The 25,636-nt window shown below is 43.9% G+C and overlaps 1 protein-coding gene and 1 long non-coding RNA gene across 4 annotated transcripts in view; one reads left to right on the forward strand and one right to left on the reverse strand.

The window, feature by feature from the left end:
• Positions 1–3,144: 3,144 nt before the first annotated feature.
• On the reverse strand, positions 3,145–10,636 carry LOC146889851 (uncharacterized). Of its 2 annotated transcripts, none has more exons than XR_015736391.1 (5): positions 10,348–10,636; positions 9,269–9,360; positions 8,076–8,206; positions 5,930–6,068; positions 3,145–4,030 (listed from the first exon to the last, which is right to left on the reverse strand). It is a non-coding gene; the product is annotated as an uncharacterized LOC146889851 (long non-coding RNA). The 2 variants fall into 2 exon arrangements; XR_015736392.1 differs by having other exon boundaries at positions 5,930–7,906.
• Positions 10,637–10,653: 17 nt separating this feature from the next.
• Rnf169 (ring finger protein 169) overlaps positions 10,654–25,636 on the forward strand; it is a 61,101-nt gene continuing 46,118 nt past the window's right edge. For both annotated transcript variants that reach the window (XM_085682931.2, XM_085682932.2), the window contains exon 1: positions 10,654–11,116. In XM_085682931.2, coding sequence (XP_085539057.1) covers positions 10,654–11,116 — 463 coding nt within the window. The remainder of the gene's footprint in view (positions 11,117–25,636) is intronic.

Below are 25,636 nucleotides of genomic sequence, written 5' to 3' on the forward strand. Positions count from 1 at the left end.
ACTAGTTTGGTTACACAGTGAAGCCATGATTTCAGGATGTATTCATCTGAGTCTCTAGATAGTGTGTTTGTTCACCTAAATGAATGCTTGCAGAATGGACGAGTGGATCTTTAATACATTAAATTGTTGCAATGCATCGTAAGTGCTCAACAGTTTTGTGAATGAATGAGCACACAGATCTTCTTAAAGCAAAACACATGGTATTTACTCATATGAGTTTTATTTGTCCATGTAAATATCACTCAGTCTTTCTTCCCCTGTGGTGGGTTCAATTCTCAGCATCCACATGGCAGTTCACAACTGCCTGTAACTCCAGTTCCAGGGGATCTGATACCTTCACACTAATGCACATAAGATAAATTTAAATATATATATATATATATATATATATATATATATATATATACACATTCATTGTTTTTATAATCCAGTCTGGCCTCTTGGTGACTGCTTGAAAGCCCCTTCTGAGCTGCCTCTGCCTATCCGTGAACTTTCTCTCTGCTTTGTTGTGGAGGCACCTGGCCTTTCTCTGTCCCGTGGACGGACCACATTCTCAGCCCTTCAAGGTATTTGTGTCTTTCCTGGTTGGAATTATTTCCTTCAGGCTTTCCCCAGAGCAGACCTGACATGTGCTCAATTGTCATGTCTTCTACTATGGTCTTCCAAGTCCAACCCTATCAAGCAGTGTCTGCCCTCTGTTTTCGACCAGACTGTCTTTTTAAATTTTCTCATTACTTTTTTTTTTTTCTTGTTGAAACAGGGTCTTATGCATCTCAGGCTGCCCTCAAACTTACTAGATGGTAGAGCATGACTTTAAACTTCTGTTCCTCCTTACTCTATCTCATGCACTCAGAAATGGCGGCTGGATCGCCACAGGGCAGCTCCATGATGCTTGGAGAAATCCTCCAAACCACATGTGACATAGGCAGTCTACAAAACAGCACCACTGTTGGTGAAAACATGATCCCCAGCCTCATGTATAACTTAATTGAGAAACTAGTCTTTTTGTAAACACAGAAACCATGAAAACCCAGGGTTAGGCAGGCGTAATGGTATGTATCTTTAATCCCAGCAGTCAGAAGGCGGAGACCAGGGGCTCTATGTGAGTTCCAGGTCAGTCATAGCGATATGGAGAGACTCTACCTCACAGGATATGGGCAGGGCATGGGTAGACCCGGAGTTGTCAAAAGCTCTGGTTTCTAGTTCAAATGATTCACCACACGGATTTGTCAAAGTAATTTCCCTCTTTAAGCCTCAGTTTTCTCTATTTTAACAAAAGGGGTTTGATTAGAAGCTCTGACGATTTCCAAAGCCTGCAGTGAGTGACTGGCTACCTAGAGAGTGTGTGGAAGAGGCTGAGCAGTATCTGTTCGCCCCCTGGTGGTCACATGGTGACATCACAGGGAGGGCAGAACTAAGACTAGCCAAGTAATGAACAAAGAAGATCCTCCATGACCATTCCAGCATAGACAAACCAAATTCGTCATCGGTTACAATTCTCTCTGGTCTCAGCCTTTAGCTGAACCCGTCAGTTTCTCCCCAAACAGGAGACAGTTTCTCAGGCAAATTCATACATCAGTATTACTATCTATGCATTCATTTATGATAAAAAATGGTTTCCCTGCTTCTCACACTTGTGCTGAACAGGGTCATGGCCACTTTCTTTCCGGGCCTTGGTCTAGGCAAAGTGAAGCTAGTAAGACGTCTTGTTGAGGTTTCTGGAGGCAGACTCAGGGAGCATTGAACAGGTGAACTGAGCTATGATGTGCAGATACTAGCAGAGAAAGGCACATCTCTAAAGGTCTTACTTGGAAATGGGGTTGTGTAGAGTTATTCACTCCTTTTTCTCCTATTTCTATCATAAACTTAATATGCATTTAAAGTCATGCGTGTCCCTTTAAAAAGAACAACTATATAGAAAATACAGTTTTTTTAATTCAAAGAAATTTTGTAATGTATAAATCAAGCTTGGTGTGGTATGTAATCCCAGCATTCTGAAGCTGGAGACAGAAGGATTGGGTTAGTTTCAGGCCAGTGTGGACCCCAGTGTGAGACTCTGCCTCAAAAAAAAAAAAAAAAAAAAAAAAAGGAAAGGAAAGGAAATCGATTCCTTAGAACCATAGACAGAGTCTATGGGGGAGAAGAAAGATAGGAAAGATTCAGGGTCAGGAAGAAACAGGAAAGACTTTGGGGATGGGGAGAAGGGAAAGAGGTACAGTGAGTGAGACCAAAGTATATGTAATTAAGTAGATTTACAGGATGGAAGTAGGAAATCCAGAAATAACTTTTTCACCATCAATGTGTTTGTTTGCTAAACAGATTTTTTTCTTATTTTTTCTTATACTTTGAAACTCACTAAATGTTAACGGCGTTAACTTCTGAATGCTCTTCCATGATTTCATAGCATGTAGGATGTGTCACTTGTACTCAAAGCTGCCCATGTCACCAATACCCTCCTTCCTTCTCATGGCTGAATTCTCAGCATGTATAGATGCTGAGTGACAACTGCCAGCTTTCTCTAGTAATATCTGAGCTCCATATGGGCAGGGATAAGACACTATTTTTCTCCATATAGTCATAATTATAGGTTTGAGAATTGTTCCTATAAAATCCACATGCCACACTCCTTTAGTCCAAATATGAAGTCTGGTTTCTCTGTGTATCTCTGGCTGTCCTGGAACTCACTCTGTAGCCCAGGCTGGCCTCAAACTCACAGAGATCCTCCTGCCTCTGCCTCCCTGAGCACTGGGATTAAAGGCGTGCGCCATTACTGCCCCGTTGAAGTCTTTTGATTGTTCCTAAAGTTCTTAAGTGTTTTCCTCTGTACGGGACTGACAGGCTTAAATGAGGCAGTCACCTTACAGCTTAATGTAGTGACTGCCATATTGTGTAAATTCTCTGTAAATTCTAGTTTTATTTTTTAAAACACCTTTTCATTTAAAAATTTATGGCTACGTGTGTTTTATCTTCATGTGTATCTGTGTACTACATCTGTTCTTGGTACTTTCAGAGACCAGAAGAGGGCACTGACCCTCTGGAACTGGAATTGTAGGCATTTGTGAGCTGCCATTGGGTGCTAGGAATTGAACCTGGGTCCTCTGGAAGAAGAGTCAGTGCTCTTAATCACTGAGTCATCTCTCCAGGTTTGTTAACACAACTTTTTATTTTTACATTTTTGGGGTAGGGAGAGGTAGAGGAGGAAAGGGAGGGAAGGAGGAAGGAAGGGAGAGAGAGAGAAGGAGAGAAAAGGAGAGAGAGAGAGAGAGAGAGAGAGAGAGAGAGAGAGAGAGAGAGAGAGAGAGAGAGCCATCCCTGTGAATGCCAGTCAGGCTTGCCTGTGGGGTCAGACAACATGAAGTCCCTTCTCTCCTTCTAGCACATGGGTCTTGAGGGTTGGAGCTCAGCTCTTCAGACTTGCTGGCTCCACTTCATCTCTGCCCAATCCTAACTACGTCCCCAGCCTTGTGTTCTTCCCACACTGAATGGCTTAGTCAGATCCTGCCACAAAGGCTGAGCTTTGATGCCTTCCTGCCCCAGCTGTGTCCTCTCCCTGCCTTCCCTCGTTTACTGGGTGAGCTCACTTCTCAAAGCAGAGCTCTGGAGCCCCTCCCTGACTCCTATGCTCTCTGCTTCCCTAAGACCAAGAGTACACTCACAATACTGCTTCTCGCTTTGCCTCAATTCTTTTTTTACAATCATTAGTGCACACGTTTGCCTATCAGAGAGGCAGAAGTCAAGGGTCATGTGGGTTCATACAGTGTCTGGAGGGGTCAGATAACCTCAAAGCAGCGGGTAGAGGGATTCGCTTTGTGAGAACTTCTGAAACCAAAGGGAAGAGCAGGGCACAGGGAAGTCTAAGGGATGTGAGGTCTTTCCTGGGCTGCCGTGGAGGGGCTCCTGGCTTTTCAGAGACAGGGTCTTCTTTCCCCCAGGAAGCAGGCTGAAGGATCTTATTGGCATCACAGTTTATCAGTCCAGTGTTGTGCCCAGTCCGTGGGGACCCCAAAAGACCACCAGGGAGACCATCTCACTGAAATGCAAGAGCAAGGTTTACTGTGTATACATGTTCAAGCCAGCAGCAATAGGCGGTACCCCACCCTTCTAGAGAACACTGTTTACAGGCAAAAACCAGAAAAGTTACATTAGCAGGGTTTGGGGGGATGGGTTCAATCTTGATTGGCTCGTGTCTAGGGACTTCTTACAAATTTTATTTTTGAACCTGGCCTGTTGCTTGTCAAGTTTTCTTATCGGCTGACCTTCGGGTAGGGACATTCTATGGTTATTTGTACTTTCCAGATGGCTACCCTGTCATTCCTGAGGACTGGAATGTTTTATGGGAAATAGCTGACACAAGGCACAAGATGGAGGTGGAGGGTAAAATGGAGGAACTTCGGTTCTTCACCCGGCAGAACAAAGCTGGGATCACCAGCCTGAAGGGAGAGCAAAGGTCTGCAGGGGTGTGGATGGAGAGGAGGAAGAGTCTTAAGGATCGTTCACGACTATGTGGAGCTATTCTCGTTGATGCTCACTATGGCGGCCATGCAGTCCTCAGCCTGTAAGGCAGGGGTAGCACCCTGAAGCACGGGACTGCACTGTTTGTTCTAACAACATTAAAGTGAGTCTACGGCTCCCACTTTTCCCTGGTAGTCTGTGGTGTCGGCGAAGGACGAGAAAAAAGAGTGTGGCCTGCTATGGTCACCTTACTGCTGGGAGCAGGGCTCTGACCCTGAATCCTGCCCTCCACTCCAGCATCTCAGGCTCAACCACCTGCCCTCAACAGGCCTATTAAAGAGACAGTTACAGTGAAAACCAGACAAAAATATATCCAATGTGGCCACGGTGGGCAGAGGAACAAAAAGGTCCAGTGGACCACATACCCTTCCTCTGGCCAAATCCAGCTTCTAGACCTGATGTGGGGGTCCCCTCTGTGTGCTGTGATTACCATTAATAAATAAACTACCCTGGCATGTTGATAGGGCAGGCCTTAGGTAGGTGGGAGGACTGGACTGAATGCTGGGAGAAAGAAGGGCAGAGAGTCAGGAGATGCCATGGATCTGCAGCCGGAGGTAGATGTGCTGAAACTTTGCTGGTAGGCCATGACCTTGTGGTGAAGTACAGATTAATAGAAATGAGTTAAATTAAGATGTAGGAGTTAGCCAATAAGAAGCTAGAGCTAATGGGCCAAGCAGTGATTTAAATAATATTGTTTCTGTGTGATTATTTCAGTTCTGGGCAGCTGGGATGAACAAGCGGCCTCCTCCTACATAGGCCCTAACATGAAGCTTAGGTTTAAATGTAGTACAAGGGGTGTGCAGAGCTAAGCAGTCGTAACTGAAGTGTGGTCTGTTGTCTGGGCTGGAGTGTCTCCCTCAAGGTGGCCCGACAAGCTCTCAGTACTGTGTGAAGTCTCTGAGAGACCAGTTTCTAGTCTTCTCCTTCTGCCTCCTGTCAGGAATATATAGAAAGGGGCATTTCCCAGCAGAGGTGAGAGCTAGGTGATGGGGACAGATGAGGTAGAACAAAATGCCTGCCCGGCCTCAGTCCTCCTCGCGGGTCTGGTGCTCCTTCCCGGATGCTGTTTTTTGTTGGCTTGTCAGTCGTGATCACAATCTCTGGTTTACATCTGAGACTTTGGAACCATCTTCTTCTCCATCCTGTGCTCATCATGAATGACTCTCCACCCATCCGCCCAGCCCTCCGTCACCATGACTGTGTTAGGGAGAATCCCTTAAAGAAGGCAGGGGTTCTGCCTTGGCTATCCAAGTCCCCTTCAGACACACAGTGAAAGGATCTGGAGTCCATCTCAGCGGGGATCCTCACTCTTTTCTTTTTGTTCATTTCCATGGCTAATTCTCCCACCGAGCACTCATTTGTCTCTCAGGAATATCCAAATGTGCCCCCTGCTTCCCTTTCTAAACATATTTCACACCTTTTCCTACCCAGCCGGCTTCTCTGTGTCTCCATCTTCTCACAGCAGAGGGGAGAGAAGGGACTGGACACTGGGGACTGATCTTCTGAATTTGAGAGATGGAAGAGACTTCTGAAGGTATCCGTTGTAACAGACTTTCCTAGGAGTTTGGGTTAGCATTCTTAGAGCGTTAAGAAGGAACCTCACACGCCCAGTAGCACAGACAATAAGAGAATCAATGAATAAATGGAACCTCCTGAAACTGAGAAGCTTCTGTAAAGCAAAGGACACTGTCAGTAAGACAAAAAGGCTACCTTCCGACTGGGAGAAGATCTTTACCAACCCCGCATCAGACAAAGGTCTGATCTCCAAAATATACAAAGAACTCAAGAAACTAGATACTAAAACTCTAATTAACCCAATTAAAAAATGGGGTACTGATCTGAACAGAGAATTCTCAACAGAAGAACTTTGAATGGCCAAAAGACACTTAAGGTCATGCTCAGCCTCCTTAGCAATCAGGGAAATGCAAATCAAAACCACTTTGAGATACCATTTTACACCGGTCAGATTAGCTAAACTCAAAAACACCAATGATAGCCTATGCTGGAGAGGATGTGGAGTGAGGGGAACACTCATCCATTGTTGGTGGGAATGCAAACTTGTGCAGCCACTGTGGAAATCAGTGTGGCGGTTTCTCAGGAAACTGGGAGTCAACCTCCCTCAGGACCCAGCAATTCCACTCTTGGGAATATACCCAAGAGATGCCCTATCATACCACAAAAGCATTTGTTCAACTATGTTCATAGCAGCATTATTTGTAATAGCCAGAACCTGGAAACAACCTAGGTGCCCCTCAATAGAAGAATGGTTAAAGGTGTGGAATATATACACATTAGAGTTTTACTCAGTGGTAAAAAACAATAACATCTTGAATTTTGCATGCAAATGGATGGAATTAGAAAACGCTTTACTGAGTGAGGTAACCCAGACCCAAAAAGAGGTATATGGTATGTATGCATTCATAAGTGGATTCTAGCCATAATTAAAGGTCTTTGAGTCTATTATTTGTGATCCTAGAGAAGCTAAATAAGAAGGTGAACCTGAAGAAAATTATGTAGTTATCCTCCTGAATATTGGAAGTAGACAAGAGTGCCAGGCAACCTTGGGTGCATGGGGTTGGGGGGGGTGGACGGAAGGGGAGAGGGTTAGAGGAAGGGAGTAAGGGAGGATTGGGGAAAACTTGGGAGATTGGGATGGGGGGGAGGAAGGATAGATATGGGAGCAGGGAAGTATATATCTCAACTAAGGGAGCCATTTTAGGGTTTATAAGAGTCTTGATTCTAGAGGGGTTCCCAGGTCCAAGGAGAGATCCCCAGATTGTCCCCTGGACAGCAGAGGAGAGGGTGCCTGAACTGGCCTTGGCCCATAACCATACTGATGAATATTTTGCATATCACCTTAGAACCTTCATCTGGCGATGGATGGAGATAGAGACAGAGACCCACATTGGAACACTGGACTTAACTCCCTAGGTCCAAATGAGAAGCAGGAGGGAGAACGTGAGCAAGGAAGGCAGGATCAGAGGGATCCTTCACCGGACAATGGATGGAGATTGAGACAGAGACCCACATTGGAGCACTGGACTGAGCCCCCAAGGTCCAAATGAGGAACAGAAGGAGGGAGAACATGAACAAGGAAGGCAGGACTGTGAGGAGTGCATTCACCCACTGATACAAGGGGACTGATCTAATGAGAGTTCACCAAGGCCAGCTGGACTCGGACTGAACGAGCACGTGATCAAACCGGATTCTCTGAATGTGTCTGGCACAGGGACTGTCTGAGAAGCCATTGATAATGGCACTGGGACTTGTTTCCTCTGCATGTACTGGCTTTTTGGGATCCTAGTCTTTTTGGATGCTCATCTTCCTAGACCTGGAGGGAGGGGGGAGGAACTTGAACTTCCCACAGGGCAGGAAACCCTGACTGCTCTTAGGCCTGGAGAGGGAGGAGGAGAGGGAGTAGGGGGAGTGGGAGGGTATTGGGAGCAGGGGCGAAAGTGGAAACTTTTATAAATTAATTTAATAAAAAAAGAAAGAAAGAGAAATAAACAAACAAAAATCAAAAAAAAAAAAAAAAAAGAAGGAACCTCACAGATCATACCGACCTTCAGCCTCAACTTTCGTCTTCGGTTGGCCCGAGGTGGCCCCTGGGCTGTCATGTGGCCATGTGCACATACTTATGCAGCGCACCCCAGGTTGAGAACTGCTGGATTCCAGTATTTTAACGCTGGGGAAACTGAGGGCAGAAAGGAGGAAGTGAGTCAGTGCAAAGGACTGGGACCAAGATCAGATCTGGCATCTGGCCCAATGATGCTCAGGTCTCTTACTTCTCCTTGGGGAAAAGGAAATGTCCTATTTCTCTCTGTGTCCAGAAAAGCACACTGCACTCTTCCAGGCCAGCAGTGAACAGGCCCTTCAGACTAAAGTCCCACTGAGCTCACAGCTCACTGTAAGGAACTGTTTCTAATGGTGCCTGCTTTCTGACTTAGTCAGGGTTACAATTGCTGTGATGAAACACCGTGACCCAAAGCAACCTGGGGGGGGGGGAGGAAAAAGGTTTATTTGGTTTATGTACCCCAAGTCACAGTCCATTGAGGAAACCAAGGCAGGAACTCAAACTGGGCAGGAATCCAGAGGCAGGAGCTGATGCAGAGGCTGTGAGGGGTGCTGCTTGCTGGCTTGCATCTCCTGGCTTGCTCTATCTGCTTTCTTATAGAACCCAGGACCACCAGGTCAAGGTCAGACTGCCCACAATGGCCAGGGCCCCCCTGCACCAATCACTGCTCCACAGGCCTCCCTACAGCCCAATCTTATGGAGGCTTTTTTTGTTGTCATTTGAGGCTCCCTCCTTTCAGATTATTCTAGCTTGTGTCAGGGTGACATAAAACATAAAACAAACCAGCACACTTTCTGTACAAGTCTCCCTTGTCGGGACCAGGCAAAGTGTCCCAAGAACCTCAAGCAGGTAGGAAGTGGGGAAATGCTGTGAATGAAAGATAGCACAGCCAAGATCAGACGTCTGTGTCTGTTTGGACAGGGACCCTTCAGTTGCTGATGGTCCTTCAGCAACATGGTTCTCATCTTGGGAATCCAAGGCTTTTATTTTCCCCTGGCTTCTGACTTTGACCAAGTCACTTTGAATTGGTCATCACCAACTCTGCCTAATCTCATGGAACCCGGGGCCTCTGAATGGTTCCTTCTATGTGTGTCAGCTTGACACAAAGCATTAATTGAAAACATTAATGTCTTGACAAAGTCTAGGCTTTTCTATCAAGATACCGTCTTGGTTCAAATGTACCTTAGGGCAGAAAAACAGCAGCAGGAAGCCTGTTGTAGAGGAGCCATCTTTCCATCAGGGGGAGCCATTCTTTTTCCTAAAGCCTCTGGATCCTGAAAGGGAAGTCACAACAAAGTCTGAGCTCCTCACCTGCCAGGGGTGGAGCACACCTTTGATCCCAGCACTCAGGACAGAGAGGCAGAGGTAGAGGCAGGAGAACCTCTGTGAGTTGAAGGACAGTCTATAAAACGAGTTCCAGGACAGTCTGAACACCTCTCCCTGGCTTGAACAGGAATAGTATGGCCAGAGCTGGCCTTTAGGGAAGAACTCTAGGAGCCACGGAACAAGGCTTAAGGGAAGTGGAATGGGGTGGTAGGAGGTCAGTTTGCCGAAGTCACTGCTGTCAGCTAGGTAAGGGATGATGAGAAATAAACCAAAGTGTGAGACCAGAAAATAAAGCTGTCAAGAACAGGTTGGAAAGGAGCCATTTTGACCAGAAAACGGCAGGACTGTAGGAGATGGTGATGATGCCTGGACCGGGCGCTTGAGAACCTGTTGGCCATGGTTCTGGGAATAGACTGAGGGAAGTAAGAGGGGCTGTTTTGAAGGGACTGTGGCGTTAGGTTTGTGTTGAGGGATGCAGACATCCAAGCGTATAATAGTAGATTCAGTAACTCTGAGCTGCAGATAGCTATGCGGGGTTTGAGAAGGCTCATCCTCCTTCTCATTCCTCCTTGTGAGGGGACCAGGGAGCACACAGAGTGAGAAAAGGAGGGGACCGAGAACCAAACTTAGAAGAGTTTCTATATTTAAGTATCGAACAAGGAAGGAATCAGAGATGGAGCTAGGGTGTGTGTATACGTGCGAAATAAAGTACGCTTTTGCCCCCGGTCAACGGAGGGGGTTTCATGAAGGGATATGGAGAGAGAGGATGAAAGCTGAACAGTGTTGTTATTTCGACACTCGTTAAAGACTTTTGGTCCTGGTAGGCCTCATTTCAATCATAACAAGCTGTCGTGGTCCTGAAGAAAAAAAGCACAGGCCCTGACCCAAGAAAGCACTTCGACAGGTTTCTGGATAGCTCACACAGACGTAATTACTTTCTAGAGCTCCACGTCGCTCAGAATTTCCAAATAAATCCTTTTAGCGCGCAGCCTCTCTGGATTCAGTGCTAGAAACTGCAAAGACTGGAGGGCGGGCTGACGACCGGATATATCAAGAATAACATTAAATATTAATGAGCATTCTTCGGCGGAGCTGGAGGTTCAGGGAGAAACCTCTCCAAGCCACTAGATCCACGCCCCCTCATGAATATGCATATACAACTCGCCGTGCCCCGCCCCGCCGCGCCCCGCCCTCTACTCTTCCCCCAGCGCAACGGACTCTCCCTTCAAACGGGAAACAAGATGGCGGCAGCAGGTCCGAGCACTCGGGCTTCTTCCGCGGCGGCCACGGCGGCTCTGAGTCGGCGGGGCCGGCGGGGCCGCTGTGACGAGATGGCGGCCGCAAAGACCGGGCTTCCGGGCCCGGCCTCTAGCCCCACGTTGATAGTGTTACCGCCGCCGCCACGGCCGGAGGAGTCGGACTGCGCCGGGTGCCTGGAGACCCCGAGGGAAGCGGCGGCCCTGCCGTGCGGCCACTCGCGGTGCGGAGGCTGCGCCTCCCGCGCGGCGGGCCCGGGCTGCCGTCGCTGCCGTCCCCGGGGTTCGGGCTGGGCCCGCCGTCGGGCCCGCGACGACGGCCAGGCCGCCGCGGAGCTGCTGGGTGAGCGCGCCCGTCGCGGACAACCGGAGCGCTGCCGCCCGCGCCGGGACGGGGGCGCGGCCGCCGCGGGGCCCAGGCCGGACACGGAGCCGCGCGCGGAGCCAGGTGGAGCCTCCCCCTTCCTCCCTTTGGGGTCCCAGCCAGGCCCAGCCACCCCGGGTCTGGCCTGGTGAGCGGGGTGGAGGATCCCGGGCCCTCCTGGAGCAGGTGTGGAGAGTTCTCTCCTAGGGTCGCGATCGGGTTCGGTCCCGGCGCCGCCTGAGGTTGGTGAACGTTGAACTTTGGAGCGAACTGCGTTCTTGTTGCCTTTGGAGGGGTAGTGAGGGGACCCCGCGCCTTACGTAAGTCACAAGTTTGGAAGGAAGCAGTTCTTGGAACAAGTTAGGGGCATGTTGGAGTTGGTGCGTGGAGGGGGAGGGGCCCCGGAGGATGCCAGGAGCGCTTGTTGTTGGCGTTAGGCGGAGGGGCTTGGGGTCCGGTTCTAAGAAGGATGTGTTTTCCTGGGCTCGAGTGGATGAGCGGCGGGTGTTGGGTATCCCAGGCTCGGGGGACAGATCGAATCTGAAACCGTGGAGGGGGGCTTTGCAGACTTGAGAGCAGAGCGGATTGGTGGTGGATGAGCTCGCGGCTCATGCAATCTTGAAAAAATACATGCTTATCGCAGAGCCCGGCACATAGTGAGGATGAGATAAATGCCATCTATTTATATTTGCGATAATACTAATCATAAACGCCAGAAACGCTCGATGAAAAAGCCGGGTGGGATTTAAGTTTTGGAGACGAAGATTGGGACTGTTTTCTGTCTTTCTGGGTAGGTTTCCGGCTATGATGCTGGCAATATAAAGTTCTGTTGCAGGACTCCTTTCTCAGCAGCGGCAGCCCATCACTTGTTGGTGCTGAAGTCTGAGGAAGGAAATCCGTTCAGTAACACGAACCAAGACAGGTTTCTTTGGGGGCACACCCAAGAAACATAGGTTTTGAAGAAATGTAAAGTCAGGAGATGCCATTTGTTAGCACTTTTATATTAGGAATTCTGCCTTACGTTGTTTTCTGTAGGTGAAGGCAGGCATTACATTGTGTGTATGAAAGTGTAGTTCCTAGAAACTACAGGGTCCAGAATGCATCTGCTTTGGTTCAAGCGGGGACACCTGTCAAAGACACCTACCTTTCTTCTCCAAGGGCTGAAGTGGTCTTCTTTTTACTTTCTGTGTTTTTTGTTATTTCTTTTTCGAACATCACAGTGCTCTTGCGAAGTTGTATGTTTATTTCTGTTTTATAGATGAGACTGAGGCCTAGAGAGATTAAATAACTTGCCTGATGATAAAAGTCCAATTCCATCTGATTCTTGCTCAATTTAGTTTTCTTTAATTTCTGAGACTATAAATATATAAGGCAATTTCTCTGGCCTCTCTACTACATTGATTGTATAGTCAAATAGGTTAGCAGTTTTAATTTCTGTATCTCTAGAAGCAGTTGTGAAGTACCTGCTTTGAAATTTGAACTATGAAAGAGACTATTGCTTGTTGGTAGTTTTTCTTCTTAAAGAAGTTTGTTTTCATAAAGGATAGGCTGTTAGTGAGTAAGGACATTTAAGAGTCCATAGGATTTATTGAGTTAATTGTGTGTCTTCCAGTTATATGCGGGTCATAATGAAAAGTATTTTCCCTAAATTTCTTTTTGGATCATCGAGTATATGCAGTCATATGTTTATTCAGCCAAATAATTTTAGAAGAATAGAAAAACACTACTGAACCAGTCATGGTGATGCAAACTTGGGACCTCAGTATTTAGGAAGTGCACTCGGGGTCAGGAATTCAAGGTTTTTCTTTGCTATGTGAGAAGCTGTTCAAAAAAACAAAACTTAAAAAAAAAGAATTGCTGAATAGGGCTTGGCAATTATGTTTTAGCCTTAGTGGGTATTCACTGAACTTATACACAGTATTTTTAAAATAAAACTTTAAGGGGGGGGCAGCAAGATGCCAAGCCTGACTTGAATTCAATTCTAGGACTCACATAAGTGAAGGGAGAACTGACTTTGGACAGTTGTCCTCTGGCCTCCACATGTGTGTCATGGCGCATAGACACACCTCCCAAAATACATGAAATATAATAAACTCTGCGAGGGTGATGGGACAGGCCTGTAATCCCACTATTAAAGACAGAATCTTAAAAAGTTTAAGATCTTCCTTGACTACATGATAAGTTTCGGGCCAGCCTGGGCTGCATGGGACTCTGTCTCAACAAAACAAAACCCAAAACCCTTTTCACCATTCATGAGTTAGAGGCGAATAGAAAGCGTTACTTGGTGATGCTGCTTTCTCCTCATTTCCTCTGTCTCCAGTGTTCTCTTTCCCCTTTTACAATTTATGCATCTCTATGAACTCCTTACCAAAATTACAATTTATAGTTTGCTATTTTTATACAAATGGTTGTGTGTAATGCACATTGTTCTGTATGTAGTGTGTGTGTTACATGGACAAACAGGACAGAGCAAGATGTCAGATACTTTCTTTTATGCCAGTGGCTCTTAGCCTTCGTAGTGTGACCCTCACCTTGTAGTGACACCCAACCATAAAATTATTTTCGTTCTGCTTCATAATTGTAATTTTGCTACTGTTGTGAACCGTAATGTTAATATGTGTTTTCTGATGGGCTTTGGCAATCCCTGTGAAAGGGTTGTTCGACCCCCAAGGAGATTGCGACCCATAGGTTGAGAATCACTGTTTTCTGCCTTTGGCTTTGAAGTGAGGACACCTTCCTCTATGCCTGATTGCTTTGAGATGAGGTCTCTGAGGGACCTAGAAGCTCTTCATTTTGCTAGGTTGACTGGCCAGCAAGATCTCAGACTCCTCCAGTCTGCCCCTCAGTGCTGAGATGACAGACACCTGTAGCTGCTCCTGGCCTTTAATATAGGGATTTGAACTTAGGTCCTCATTGCAGATCAAACACTTGTAGCCACAGAACCATCTCCCTAGCCCTGTAAGTTGTGGTTGCTTGTTTAATATGCATGCATGGTAGAACAGAAAATGTCTTTAATGCTCTTATACTTGAATGGGATTTTATTAAATGGGTGTAACATTTAGCCATCTATTGGTGCACGTTTAAGTGGAATCTTTTTCTATTATAAACTTTTTTTTTCCAAAGTTGTATTTGTATGTGTGCTTGGTGGCCCAAGGTGGCCAGAGGAGGGTGTCAGAGTCTCTGGATTTGGTGTCATAGATGGTTAGGAACTGACAGGTGGGTGCTGGGAACTGAACTTCAGTAGCTGGAGCTCTAAAGCATTAGCCATCTCTGCAGACCCATAAATAACTTATAAAAGTTGTCTCGTAAGTGTGTGCATTTTTATGGAGAGGTCACCTACAGCTTCAACAGATTTTCAAAGGGTTGCTAAAGAAAAGAGAAAGAATGAGGTTAAGACCTGTTTCATTCTGGGTCCTCATTGCTCAGAGAGAAGACTGGAGTGGAGGGGAGAAGAGAACTACCAGTTACAAGGTGCAGTGAGGTAGAAGATAAACAAAAGCTAAAGGAGAGACCATAAAAGCAAAACACAGCCTCAGTGACAGCGAAAGGTCCATGTTGACCTCATTTTGGTTTTGATAAGATCTCACGTTATAGGCCAGCCAGCCTGAATGGAGCTCTGTGTAGACCAGGGAGGCCTGGAATTAGTGACGATTCTGCTTCAGTCTCCTGAGTGCTGAGCTTGCCCGTGTGAGCTACTAGCCTGGCTCATGATGGCTTTTAATGGAGGAGGCTGAGATACTTGCATTGTGATTTCATGAGTAGTAACTAGAGCAGCAGGAGGTCATTTGTAGGAACCTTAGGAAGTGCATCTCTTGGTGGATTCTTAAGGCATACACAGTTAAGCCAGCTGATAAAGGAAGGGTTAGGCCTGCTTTGTGAAACTGGAGATGAAACTGCATTAGGTTTATTTGTTTATATATTTGAGGCCAGGGTGTGCTCTGTTGCATAGGCTGTTTTTGAGCTCCTGCTGTCAAGTGGTGTCCTCCCACTTCATTCTCCTGCACATGATACTGTAGCCGCTTATTAGAGTTTTGTATTTTGAGACAGGACCTTGCTATGTAGCCTGTCAGGCAGTGAACTTGAGACCTTCTAGCCTTAGTCTCCCAAGTGGTGGTTTCCAAGTACGTACCACTGTGCACAACTTGCTTTTCAGAAAAGATTTCAAGGAGTTGGGGATTTAGCTCAGTGGTAGAGCACTTGCCTAGCAAGCACAAGGCCCTGGATTCAGTCCTCAGCTCCCGGGGGAAGAAAGAAAAAATGATTTCAAAGTACAATGTCTCTTTTAGAATTGGATTGTCTATGACAAAAAGTATAGTCTGTGCTTGTTGAAAATTTTGGTTGTGTTTTTGATATTTTTGTGGCTTGGCATTTTATTTATTTAACTTAGACAGGGTCTCACTTTGTATCCTGGTCTGGTCTCAAACTTACCGCAACTGTTCTCCCTCAGTCTGGGAGAATCTCCCTGAGTGCTGGGACTATAGGTGTGCGCCGCTACACCTAGTTTACTAGTTGTTTTTGTTGATCTGTGGAACCCTGTGTGAAGGCTGCAGCAGTGATCAGATCAAGACTGACTCCAAGTGGAACTTCACAATCTTTGAGGCTGTGCAGGTCCTTGTCTGTGTGGACATACTAAGTATTTGCACTGTTTTAAGCAGCTTGCAAGAGTTTATAATGAATACCTACATTTTGCTAAGCATTGTTCACACCAATGAACAAAATATAAATCTCATTCTTATGGAACTTATATTTTAAATTTAAAGGCATTCTAATGTGTTGATTTAAAATCATTTACTACATAGGTGTGCATAGATTTAGAACTGCACATAGTAATTATATTTAAGCCTTATTGAAAATGATTAAAGAATTTTGAGAATTAAAGCCAAAGATGCTTTTAAATTATACTGTATTTGATCTTGAAACAGGAACTTTTTGGACTTTAGGACAATTCTTTTTTCTTCTACTATAGGTAATGATTGAAGTGATGATCTAGACAAAGGCTGATAACCATTTTAAGTTGACGAGTTTTTTTTTCTATTTTTGTCTTAAAGTTGAATTTCAAAAAATTAGTAGATAAAAAAGTGAATAGTACATCATTTATCCTTTTTTTTTATCCCACAGTCTCCCTGCATAAACATCCCTGTTCATACTCCCTGTTCACTTATGATTAACAAACATTTTAAACATTTGCTTTCCTTGAAAAGCAAATAGTTCTGGTCTGTTTGTCAGACAACATCTGCTTTCTGTGTTGCCTAAATTGCTTTGCAAACTAGTGAATAATGAAGCTGTGATTGTATAAAGGACAGGCATTCTCTGATCTGTAAGGATTTGTTTTAGCATACATAAAGTGACTCACCCTTCCTCTTTCCTGACATACCTGAGCATGTCCTTTTGTGTTGCACTAAGCAGGAACCATGTGCCTTATGCTTGCTTATGTGTTTTATAAACTCAGGTGGAGATTACCTCGCCACCTCTTTCACCAATGAAATGAATTACCATGGAAAGAAAGCACTGCTCAGCTCTGTGGACTTAGATTGAGCAGCAGGGATTCAGGTGGTACTTACTTCCTCTCTTACACCTGCTCCCTGACTTCTAGTTAATTTAGAAGAGTTACTCACCTTGAGTTCATTTGTATGTGAGCTTACTTGAGCATATGATATCCATTTTCATCACGTTTTATTTGATTAATTTACAGAATATTTGGTTCCTATTATTTTTAAGACACTTATTTATTTGTTTTTATTGGTCACAATAAATCCAGTCTGGCCTAGGAGTTAGTACACATAGTGTCTAGGAGAGAGTGGAAGGATGAGGGAGCAGGACTTGCTGAGTGGTAGTGGACTTTGGACACCTTGCCCAAGAGTGAGGATGCACTGGCGAATTCCATAGAGACTCTCTGATGAGGTAAAGTAACACATATGTTGGAAACTTCAGTTGTCTTTGGAAGATGACTAAGGTAGACAGCACTTAACCAGACAAACTGGTGAATATGGAACCGTGACTTCACATACATTCCTGAGCTTGCTATGAGACAGCAGTCAGCAGACATGGTGCTATCAAAACTGTTAAGTTGTTACCCCCCAGCAGGCTCAAGGGATCTGCTGAAGCCTTTCTGAGTAAGGAGGGTCTCATTTTCTCTTCCTGGGGAAGGGGTGGGGGGTGAGTTTAGCCATGCACAAGAAGCTAAGACTTCTGCATAGCCCTGGGGTTCTTCACGGGCTATATTCTCTGTGAAAGGAATTGTCAAAAAAAAAAAAAAAACCCAAACAAACAAACAAAAAACTACCCTCTGTCACAAAAAGAGAAGAAGATATTTTGTCTTGAGTTGCCTGGGATTTTTGTGAAGAGGAACTTAAAGAAATGTTTTCCTAAGAAACTAGAGCAAAGGGTGTATAGCTTTTTCACGTTCAAGATCTTAGAGGTTTTTGTTCAAATAACTTTATGCTAAAAAATATAGAAGAAATGTCTCCAAGATAGTGAACTATTTAAGTCACATGGAGAAACTAAAACAAGATTATCAGGGACACTCTCCTACCTCCGAGAGCCCAGGGTTCTTCCAGAAGACAGAAGCCAGCTGCGGTAAACTCACAGTGGGAAATGGCAGTATAAGCCTGCAGGGTTCCCTCAAAAGGAGAGTCTACAGACAAAACAGGACTGGAGCTCCTTGAACTGATAGTGTTAGTTCAAAAGGTAATTAAAATGAGCATAGTTAAGACTAAAGCTGTTCCAGAATTGATACCCCAGTAAGAGAGTGTAGTTAGGACTAAAGCTATTGTGGAATTTAATACCGTCTATGTAAAGATCTCCAGAATTAAACAGCTCAGTAAACAAGACATGAAATAATTTGTAAGAACTACCTACAGTGAAACCGTCAGTGAGGGTGAGTGCTCAGTAGGGCCAACAGTGCTCTACATAGATGAGAATAGGCGAGTATGTGAGTAAGCTCTCAGATGCACATTAGAATAGAAACATAGGAGATTGATCAGGAAGCTCCAGATATATTAATCCCAGGAGAAAAGCAGATAGAATGAGAGGGATGTAGAATCTGAAGATATGATGACTTAAGGTATTTCAGAATTAATAAAAAACCCTGAATCTTTTAAGATTCATGAAGCCCAGCAAGAATTAGAAAACACAGAGCCCTCATAACTAAACACATTGTGGTGAGACCCCAGAACCCACCCCACCCCAGTGCTGGGGATTGAACCCAGTTTCTAAAAGTAACAAACCAAGTGATCAACATAATTAGAAAAATAACAACAGGTTAAATTCAGAGGAAGTGCGTGCTAGAAAAGAATGGAAGTTCCCAGTGAGAAGAGGCCGAACAAGCCCAAGCCAGTCATTGAGGTGTTGGCCTTACCTGGTATACGTATCTACTGCCTCTTGAGTCAGCCTTTCCAGTAGTGGTGGTCTCGGGAAGTGCACAGGTATGCATGCTCACATGGTCATCTCAGACTGCATAACTGGAAAAAGAACAGTTTCTTTGAGAAAAGTAGCAATGAATTGTGGGTCATTTCTGTAACTTATTACAGTGAATGAACAAAGTTCTTATATATCATGAATAAATCTTGAAAAGATGTGTAGTGAAAAGTTATAAAAGGCTTAGCTGATGCCATTGATATAGATAAAAAGGTGCGTGAAGATGAGCTTATTTAAAGGACCGAGAGATGCAGGGAAAAGTCAGCACTGTAGACTACTCTTTATGGCAGTTAGATAGTGAAAGAAAGGAAATGGGGTCTCTCTCTGCAGACGAGGAGCAGGTTTATTCAGGACTCGAGATGACTGGAAAGTCCCCATGCTTGGGGTTTTGGTAGAGTTTGAGAGCTAAAGTGATAGAGGTCACGTTTCTCTCTTGCAGTGTATTGCAGGGGTGACCGTTTATCCCAGTAGCTGGAGATAATTTACCTAGTGTTGGTAGAAAGCAGTTAATGGTTAAAGGAGGTCAGGGCCAGGCCTACCTAATAAATTGACCCTGACTAAAACTTAAGTGCTGAACACTGTTCTAAATGTCTCCACTCACATAATTCCTACTTAAACCTAATGTCCCCCCCCCCCTCTCTCTCTCTGTGTGTGTGTGTGTGTGTGTGTGTGTGTGTGTGTCTATATGAAGGTGGGAGGACAGCCTCAGGTGTCATTCCTTAGATGCAATCCAGCTGAGGTATCTTGTCTTGGAATCATTGATTAGGCTATGTTGGCTAATCAGAATGCTCCAGGAATCTGCCTGTCTCCACCTCCTGGTGCTGGTATTACAAGTGCATGCTATCTTTTAGCATGGGTTCTGGGGATCAAACATAGGCCCTCATGCCTTCATGGCAAGCTCTTCACTGACTAAGCTAGTGTCTTAGTTCAGGTTTTGTTCATTTTAGCTCTAGATATGGAAGATGATCCCAGGTTTATTGGCATCTAAATATGTGAGTAGCTATTTCTTTTTTCCCTCAGGATAACATCTCTTAGTTCTTCTGTGAGTAATGCACATAAATATGTTTATTTCCTGTCTTAGTTCCTTGGTGTTTCAGTTTTCTGATCTATAAAAAGCAAGCATCATAAGCTGTACCTGGTTACTTGAAGGTTTAGGAATTATGTATAACAGCAGAGTGCTCAACATGTAAGCACTGAGTCAATGTCAGTCTACCAGGTACGCGTTCTGACTGGTCCAGATGCTGTAGCTCTTCTAACCTCAGTTCTTTAGGCCGGCCACCTGCTTTGGTTCTGCTCTCTCACTTTATTACTTTTTTGGCATTGATAGAGGTGTTAGCTTTTCTGAGTATTTGCTTCCTTGTGGATGGAGTAATGCCAACAAGCCCTGGGAGTACTTCAAGGATCAGATAAGATGTCCAATGTAAATGGTTAGCAGTGATCTTAAACAGTGAAACCAGCTTTTTAAAGGAATGTAATATCTCCAGTTTAGTGTTTTTACAGGATTCCTGATGTGAATGAGTGGGTCTCTGTGTCTTTATCTGTTTCTTGTGCCTTTTCTTGGGCTCTTTTCCTTCTGTTTGTTTGTTATTGTCTTATTATTTTTTTGCATACTGAAAAGTATTCTGGAAGAAAGATAGTATTGAAAAGTACTGGGTCTGAATGTAAATTCTGGCTGTGAGACTTTGGGCAAGCTGCTTAAACTCTGTCCCTAAAATTCTTCATTTCTAAATCCGAATAATGGTTGGATTGGAAAGTGGTATGGTTTAGGCAAGATGGCACGTTAGGTGCTTAGAGAAAGCAAATACCTCACGTAAGCTTTTATACATTATTTGTTAATGTAGTCATTAATTATTGTGCTAAACACAGTGCTAGTTGCTAGGGATACAAAAAAAGAGTAAACCACAAGCTTCTTTTTTTATGATTTATTTATCTTTTATTCTATGTGCATTGGTGTGAAGGTGTCAGATCCCCTGGAACTGGTTTCTCAGACAGTTGTGAGCTGCCCTGTGGGTGCTGGGAATTGAACCCAGGTTCTCTGGAAGAGCAGTCGGTGCTCTTAACCGCTGAGCCATTTCTCCAGCCCCAACCACAAGCTTCTTGAAGACTGTTGAGAAACTTGTCCTGACAGTAAGTGCACAGGATGGATTTATGGAGAGCAGAACCTAAGAATGAGAAACTTAGTAGGCATTTGCATTCAGTATAGGAAAACTGAACACCAAAGAAGCACAGTGAGGGCTGGAGAGATGGCTCAGCAGTTACGAGCACCGGCTGCTCATCTAAAGAACCTGGGTTCAAGTCCCAGCACCCACATGGCAGCTCACAGCTATCTGTAACTCCAGTTCCAGAGGATCCAACACCTTCACACAGACATACATGCAGACAGAAAAAAAAAATCCAAAAAGTAAAAAAAAATAAAACCACAATAAAGTGATAACATTATATGCTATTGTTTTTTTACATTTCAGTGGCAGCCGTTGTTAATGAGAATATATTTTGCAGACTTTTTATTTGCTGATCCAGTTAACACTAACAGTCAAGTTGGCACAGACTAGAATTATCTGAGAGGAAAGCATTGATGGAGGAATTGCCTAGATCAGATTGGTCTGTGGGCATTTTTTTGTGGGGGGTTGTTTGGTAATTAACTGATGTAGGAGGGCCCAGCTCATTGTGGATGGCACCAGCCTTCCACATGTGCTTCTGGTCTATATAAGAAAGCTAGACAAGTATGAGCCTGGGAGTGAGCCAGAGGGCAAGCTAGCAAGCCAAGTTCCTCCATGATTTCTGTTCCAAGTTCCTGCCCTGACTTCCCTCAGTGATGGACTGTAATCTGGAAGTGTAAGCTAAATAACCACTTTCCTCCCTAAGTTGCTTTGGTCAACAACAGAAAGGAAACTAAAACATGTATGAATATTGTGTGTGACTTGTGTGCATATTCAGGTTTATGTTCAATCACCTAAATCTCTTGAATTTTAGAATCTGGGAAATTTCTACCACATCATGATTTTACTTAAATTTATCCTGTAGTGTGTGAAATTTAGGAACTCTGTGTCTCTTCTTGTGATTCTCTCACAATGCAAATGTTTCCGACAGAAATAAGTAGGCTTGTTAATATAGGATATGAAGGATTTGTCGGATTTAGGCATTGTTTGATACAGCCAGAAGGTAAAAGAATTTGCATTTTCTAATTAACAAATAGGAATTTACTTTGCCTATTTATTAAGGCTTTATGCTGTATTTAATGGAGACTTCTTAATATGTATAAGGCACTGGACTAGGTTCCTAGCAAGGGTGGACATGAGAGCAGAGTATACTGAAAAGGAGGGACGTCGAGGGAACAGTGTTCTTTCTCACATAAGCTTGCTCCATTCTGCTTTAGAAGAATGCATTCTAAGAAGCTTTAGGAGTGGTGAGGAGACGCTAACGAAGGACAGTGTTTGCTGTTGTTTCATTCCATTCTTTCCAGGGGGAGTGGATGGTGCTGCTGTCCCAGATCTGTGTTTCTTAGTTCTTAGACATAAGTGTAGGTTCTTTCTGCACAGTGGATTATATCCATCCTCTGAACCCTTTTGCATCTGTACTATGTAGCCTTCCTTGGCTTACCTAGAGGTCTTTGGGCCCATTAAAAGCATTTGGTAAAGTAGTTGGATGAAAACAAAGAATCACATAAACCAAACCAACAACAGCAACAGGAGACTCCTACAGAACAGGCTGAATTGAGAAGTAAAAACAAGATTACAGAAGCAGATAGTCTTCATGAGTTTGTTGTAAAGGGAGCAGAGAATCAGTACCTGTGGGGTAAGAGCTTAAGAAGCTTTTCTCTTTAAGATAGGTGATATCAAGTCACCAATAGATATGTTACATTTGTGTATTATAGTAGAGGGGAGAAATTGATGGTTCTAGAGACTTTGAGTAGAGAAAACTGAATGTGGAAGTTTATATTCTCATTGGATAATTCAACAAACACTTTTTTGAAGGCATTGAATGACTGTTGGGTACATACCTGGAGATCATCTCTATTTTAATCCCTAGGTAGTGTGACAAATTCATTCATAACATATGTGATATGTGCTAGTGCATAGCATGTGTGATTGAGTGCTGTGAGCAGCCGGCTGGTAATATACTTCTCCTGGGTTAGTAGAAAAAACTGGAAAGTGAGAAGGCAGAAAATGGGTATGAGGTATGAATAGAGGATCATCATACAATGAAGGAGAGAAAATGTGTTTTAGGAAGAAGCAACATGTGTGACGTCATGGTGTAGTTCAAGTATGGCATATTAGGAGTAGTTATGTGGTTGAGGGATGGTCTATTGAGGAAGGGTGAAAGATAAACTTGGAGTGGTAGGTTTGGGAACCCATTGTATAGGTCTTGGAGGGAGTTAATGGCTAACCAAAGTTACTCAGTAGTAGGATGATAGGGCCAGACCGTTTATTCGAACTAGAAAAGCAGTGTTGAGTATAGATGAAAGACAAAGTTTTTGAGAGACAGGGAGGCTGCCATTGAATATGCACACAAACTGTTCCCAGTAATACTGGAAGATTAGTTGACATAGACTATTCAGATAGGAAATACTCCCATTTTATGATTAAAGAATCAAGCTAGCAAGGAAGAATAGTGCAGATGGAATCCAGGATAGGGTACAATTGAGTGCAGGTCTCTTTGGTTCCAGATTCTGAACTCTAACTTTGGAATCATTTTACTGATGATAGTTGTCTTAGTCACTGTCCTGTTGCTGTGAAGAGACACCATTACCATAGCAACTCTTACAAAAGAAAGCATTGGAGCTGGCTTATATTCAAAGGTTTAGTCCATTATTATCATGGCTGCACTCAAGTGTTGGAGAGGTAGCTGAGAGTTCTACATTTGGATCAGCAGGCAGCAGGAAGAGAGGCACAGGACCTTTTGAAACTTTTGAACTTTTGAAAGCCCACCTCCAGTGAGACACTTTCTCCAACAAGATCATACTCCCTAATAGTGCCACTCCCTATGAGACTATGGGGGCCATTTTCATTCTGATCACCACAGTTGTGAATAATGTTTTGCCTCACATAGAAGAAATCAAAGGCTGTTGTTCCATTTTGGTGGTGGGTGTGCTGCTGTGCCCATGAGGTTCTTTGTTAGCCTTGGATGAAAGATCTGAGGCCCAAGCCCTTCTCAGCTGCTGCTGAGTCCTGCACCTACATTTGATTCTGTGACCTCTTCAATCATAGGGTTTTACTGATGAATCATTGCAGATTGTCTTAACAAGAAAACATTGCTTTGGGGGCCATTTTTAGATTCAGTATCGAAGTCTTATTTGCTTGTCTCTATTTTTACATCTGTTTTTGCAGGTCTGTTGACCTCTACTGTCAGTGTTTTCTGATTCAGGAGTTGGCAAACTGGCCTGTAAGTTAGTCCAGCTTCACCCTTCCTTACGAAAGTGTTGCCTGTCCTTCCCAGTCCTGTTCTCTTCCCATTGTGACTCTTAACTGCAGCACTTGTTTGTAAGATTGATTTGGTAGTTGCTCATTCTGTGTGACTGTTATCTCTGCAGTTGTTCAGCTCCATCCTAAGAACTTTTGTAGATTTGTCTTAGCTAATAAACCATATTAAATTTCTTTGTGGAAGATCTGCCTTGTATTTGTGTGTTTTCCCTTTTCACTTCCCTTCTTCACTGCTCATTTCCTCTTTGTGACTGTTTCCATTGTTGTCTCTCTCTCTCTCTCTCTCTCTCTCTCTCTCTCTCTCTCTCTCTCTCTCTCTCCTGTGTTAGCACTTTGATTTTCTTTTTCTCTTTTTGTGAATTCTGTTAAGTCACCATTCCTTTTCTAGCATGTTGGTTATCTACCATACTCTTAACAATGGTTTTTCGTCTTACTGAAGCAACTTCTTTTATCATTCTAGTTACTGCCCAGCCCATCGACTTTGTGCAGTGTACTCAGTAAATAAATTTTTAAAAATTCCCTTGTCTTATTTTGGGTTACTATAGCTATGATAGAACACCGTGAGCAAGCCAACTTGGGGAGGAAAGACTTTATTTGATTTCCACTTCCATATCATTGTTCATCATTGAAGGAAGTCAGGACAGGAACTCAAACAGGGCAGGAACCTGGAGATAGGAGCTGATGCAGAGGCCACAGAGGGGTGCTCACTGACTTGCTCATTGTGGCTTGCTCAGTTGCTTTCTTACAGAACTCAGGATACTAGCCCAGCAATGGTACCACCCACAATGCGCTGGGTCATCCCCCATTGATCACTAATTAAGAAAATGCCCTACAGGCTTGCCCACAGCCAAATCTTATGGAGGTATTTTCTCATTTCAGGTTCTGTCTTCTCAAATGACTTTAGCTTGTGTCAAGTTTCCAACATAGTCCCCTATATAATTTTAATAGCTAAATTGTCTGACTATTCATTAATTAGCTTAACCAATCTCTCAGTGTTTAGCATTGAGGTTATTTTTGTTTTTCATTTTGTAGTGAAATCTTTTAAACTTTTTAATTACATTTATTTGCATGCATGTGTACGTGTTGGATTACAGCAGGCTTGAGGAGTTGGCTCTTTTATTCTATGATATGGGCCCTGGGGATCAAACTCAGGCCATCAAGTTTGGTAGCAAACATCTTTGCCAAGCCATCTTGTGGGCCCTGAAAAAGTTTTATGTAAGTTTCTGTTCTGTCCTAGAATATTTTAAAGATACATTCCTAGAAAATAAATTACTATATCTGAAGTTACAAATATAAGTTCTTCATATGTGAGCTCTGAAATTTTGATATGATTAAAGCTTTACCAGGGGATGTTTTAAAAATATAAACAGTAAAATTGAGTAATGGTGATTAGAGATGTTCAGTTCTATCCATTGTTAAGTAGTCTACATACTTGAGTCTAAATTTTACTAGCTTTTAAGAAAAATTTTAAAAAGATTTACTTAATGTATATGAGTATTTTACTCACGTATATATATGTGCCTTTGTGCATACCAAATGCCTGTGAGGTAGGAAGAGTACATCAGACTCCCTGGTACTTGAGTTACAGGGAGATGTGAGCTACCATGTGAGTGCTGGGAATTAAGCCCAGGTCCTCTGCAAGAGGAGCAAGAGCTTTAAGTGTTCTTAGTTCTTACCCTTTTCTCTCTACAATCTCTTCTTCCCAGCTAGGCACTCTTGGTATTGCCTACTATAATTCTTCTTGTCTAGAGTGAGAAAGTTAGCAGTT

Source organism: Myodes glareolus, chromosome 24, assembly GCF_982192425.1.
Source record: "Myodes glareolus chromosome 24, mMyoGla1.1, whole genome shotgun sequence".
Classification (NCBI taxonomy): Eukaryota; Metazoa; Chordata; class Mammalia; order Rodentia; family Cricetidae; genus Myodes; species Myodes glareolus.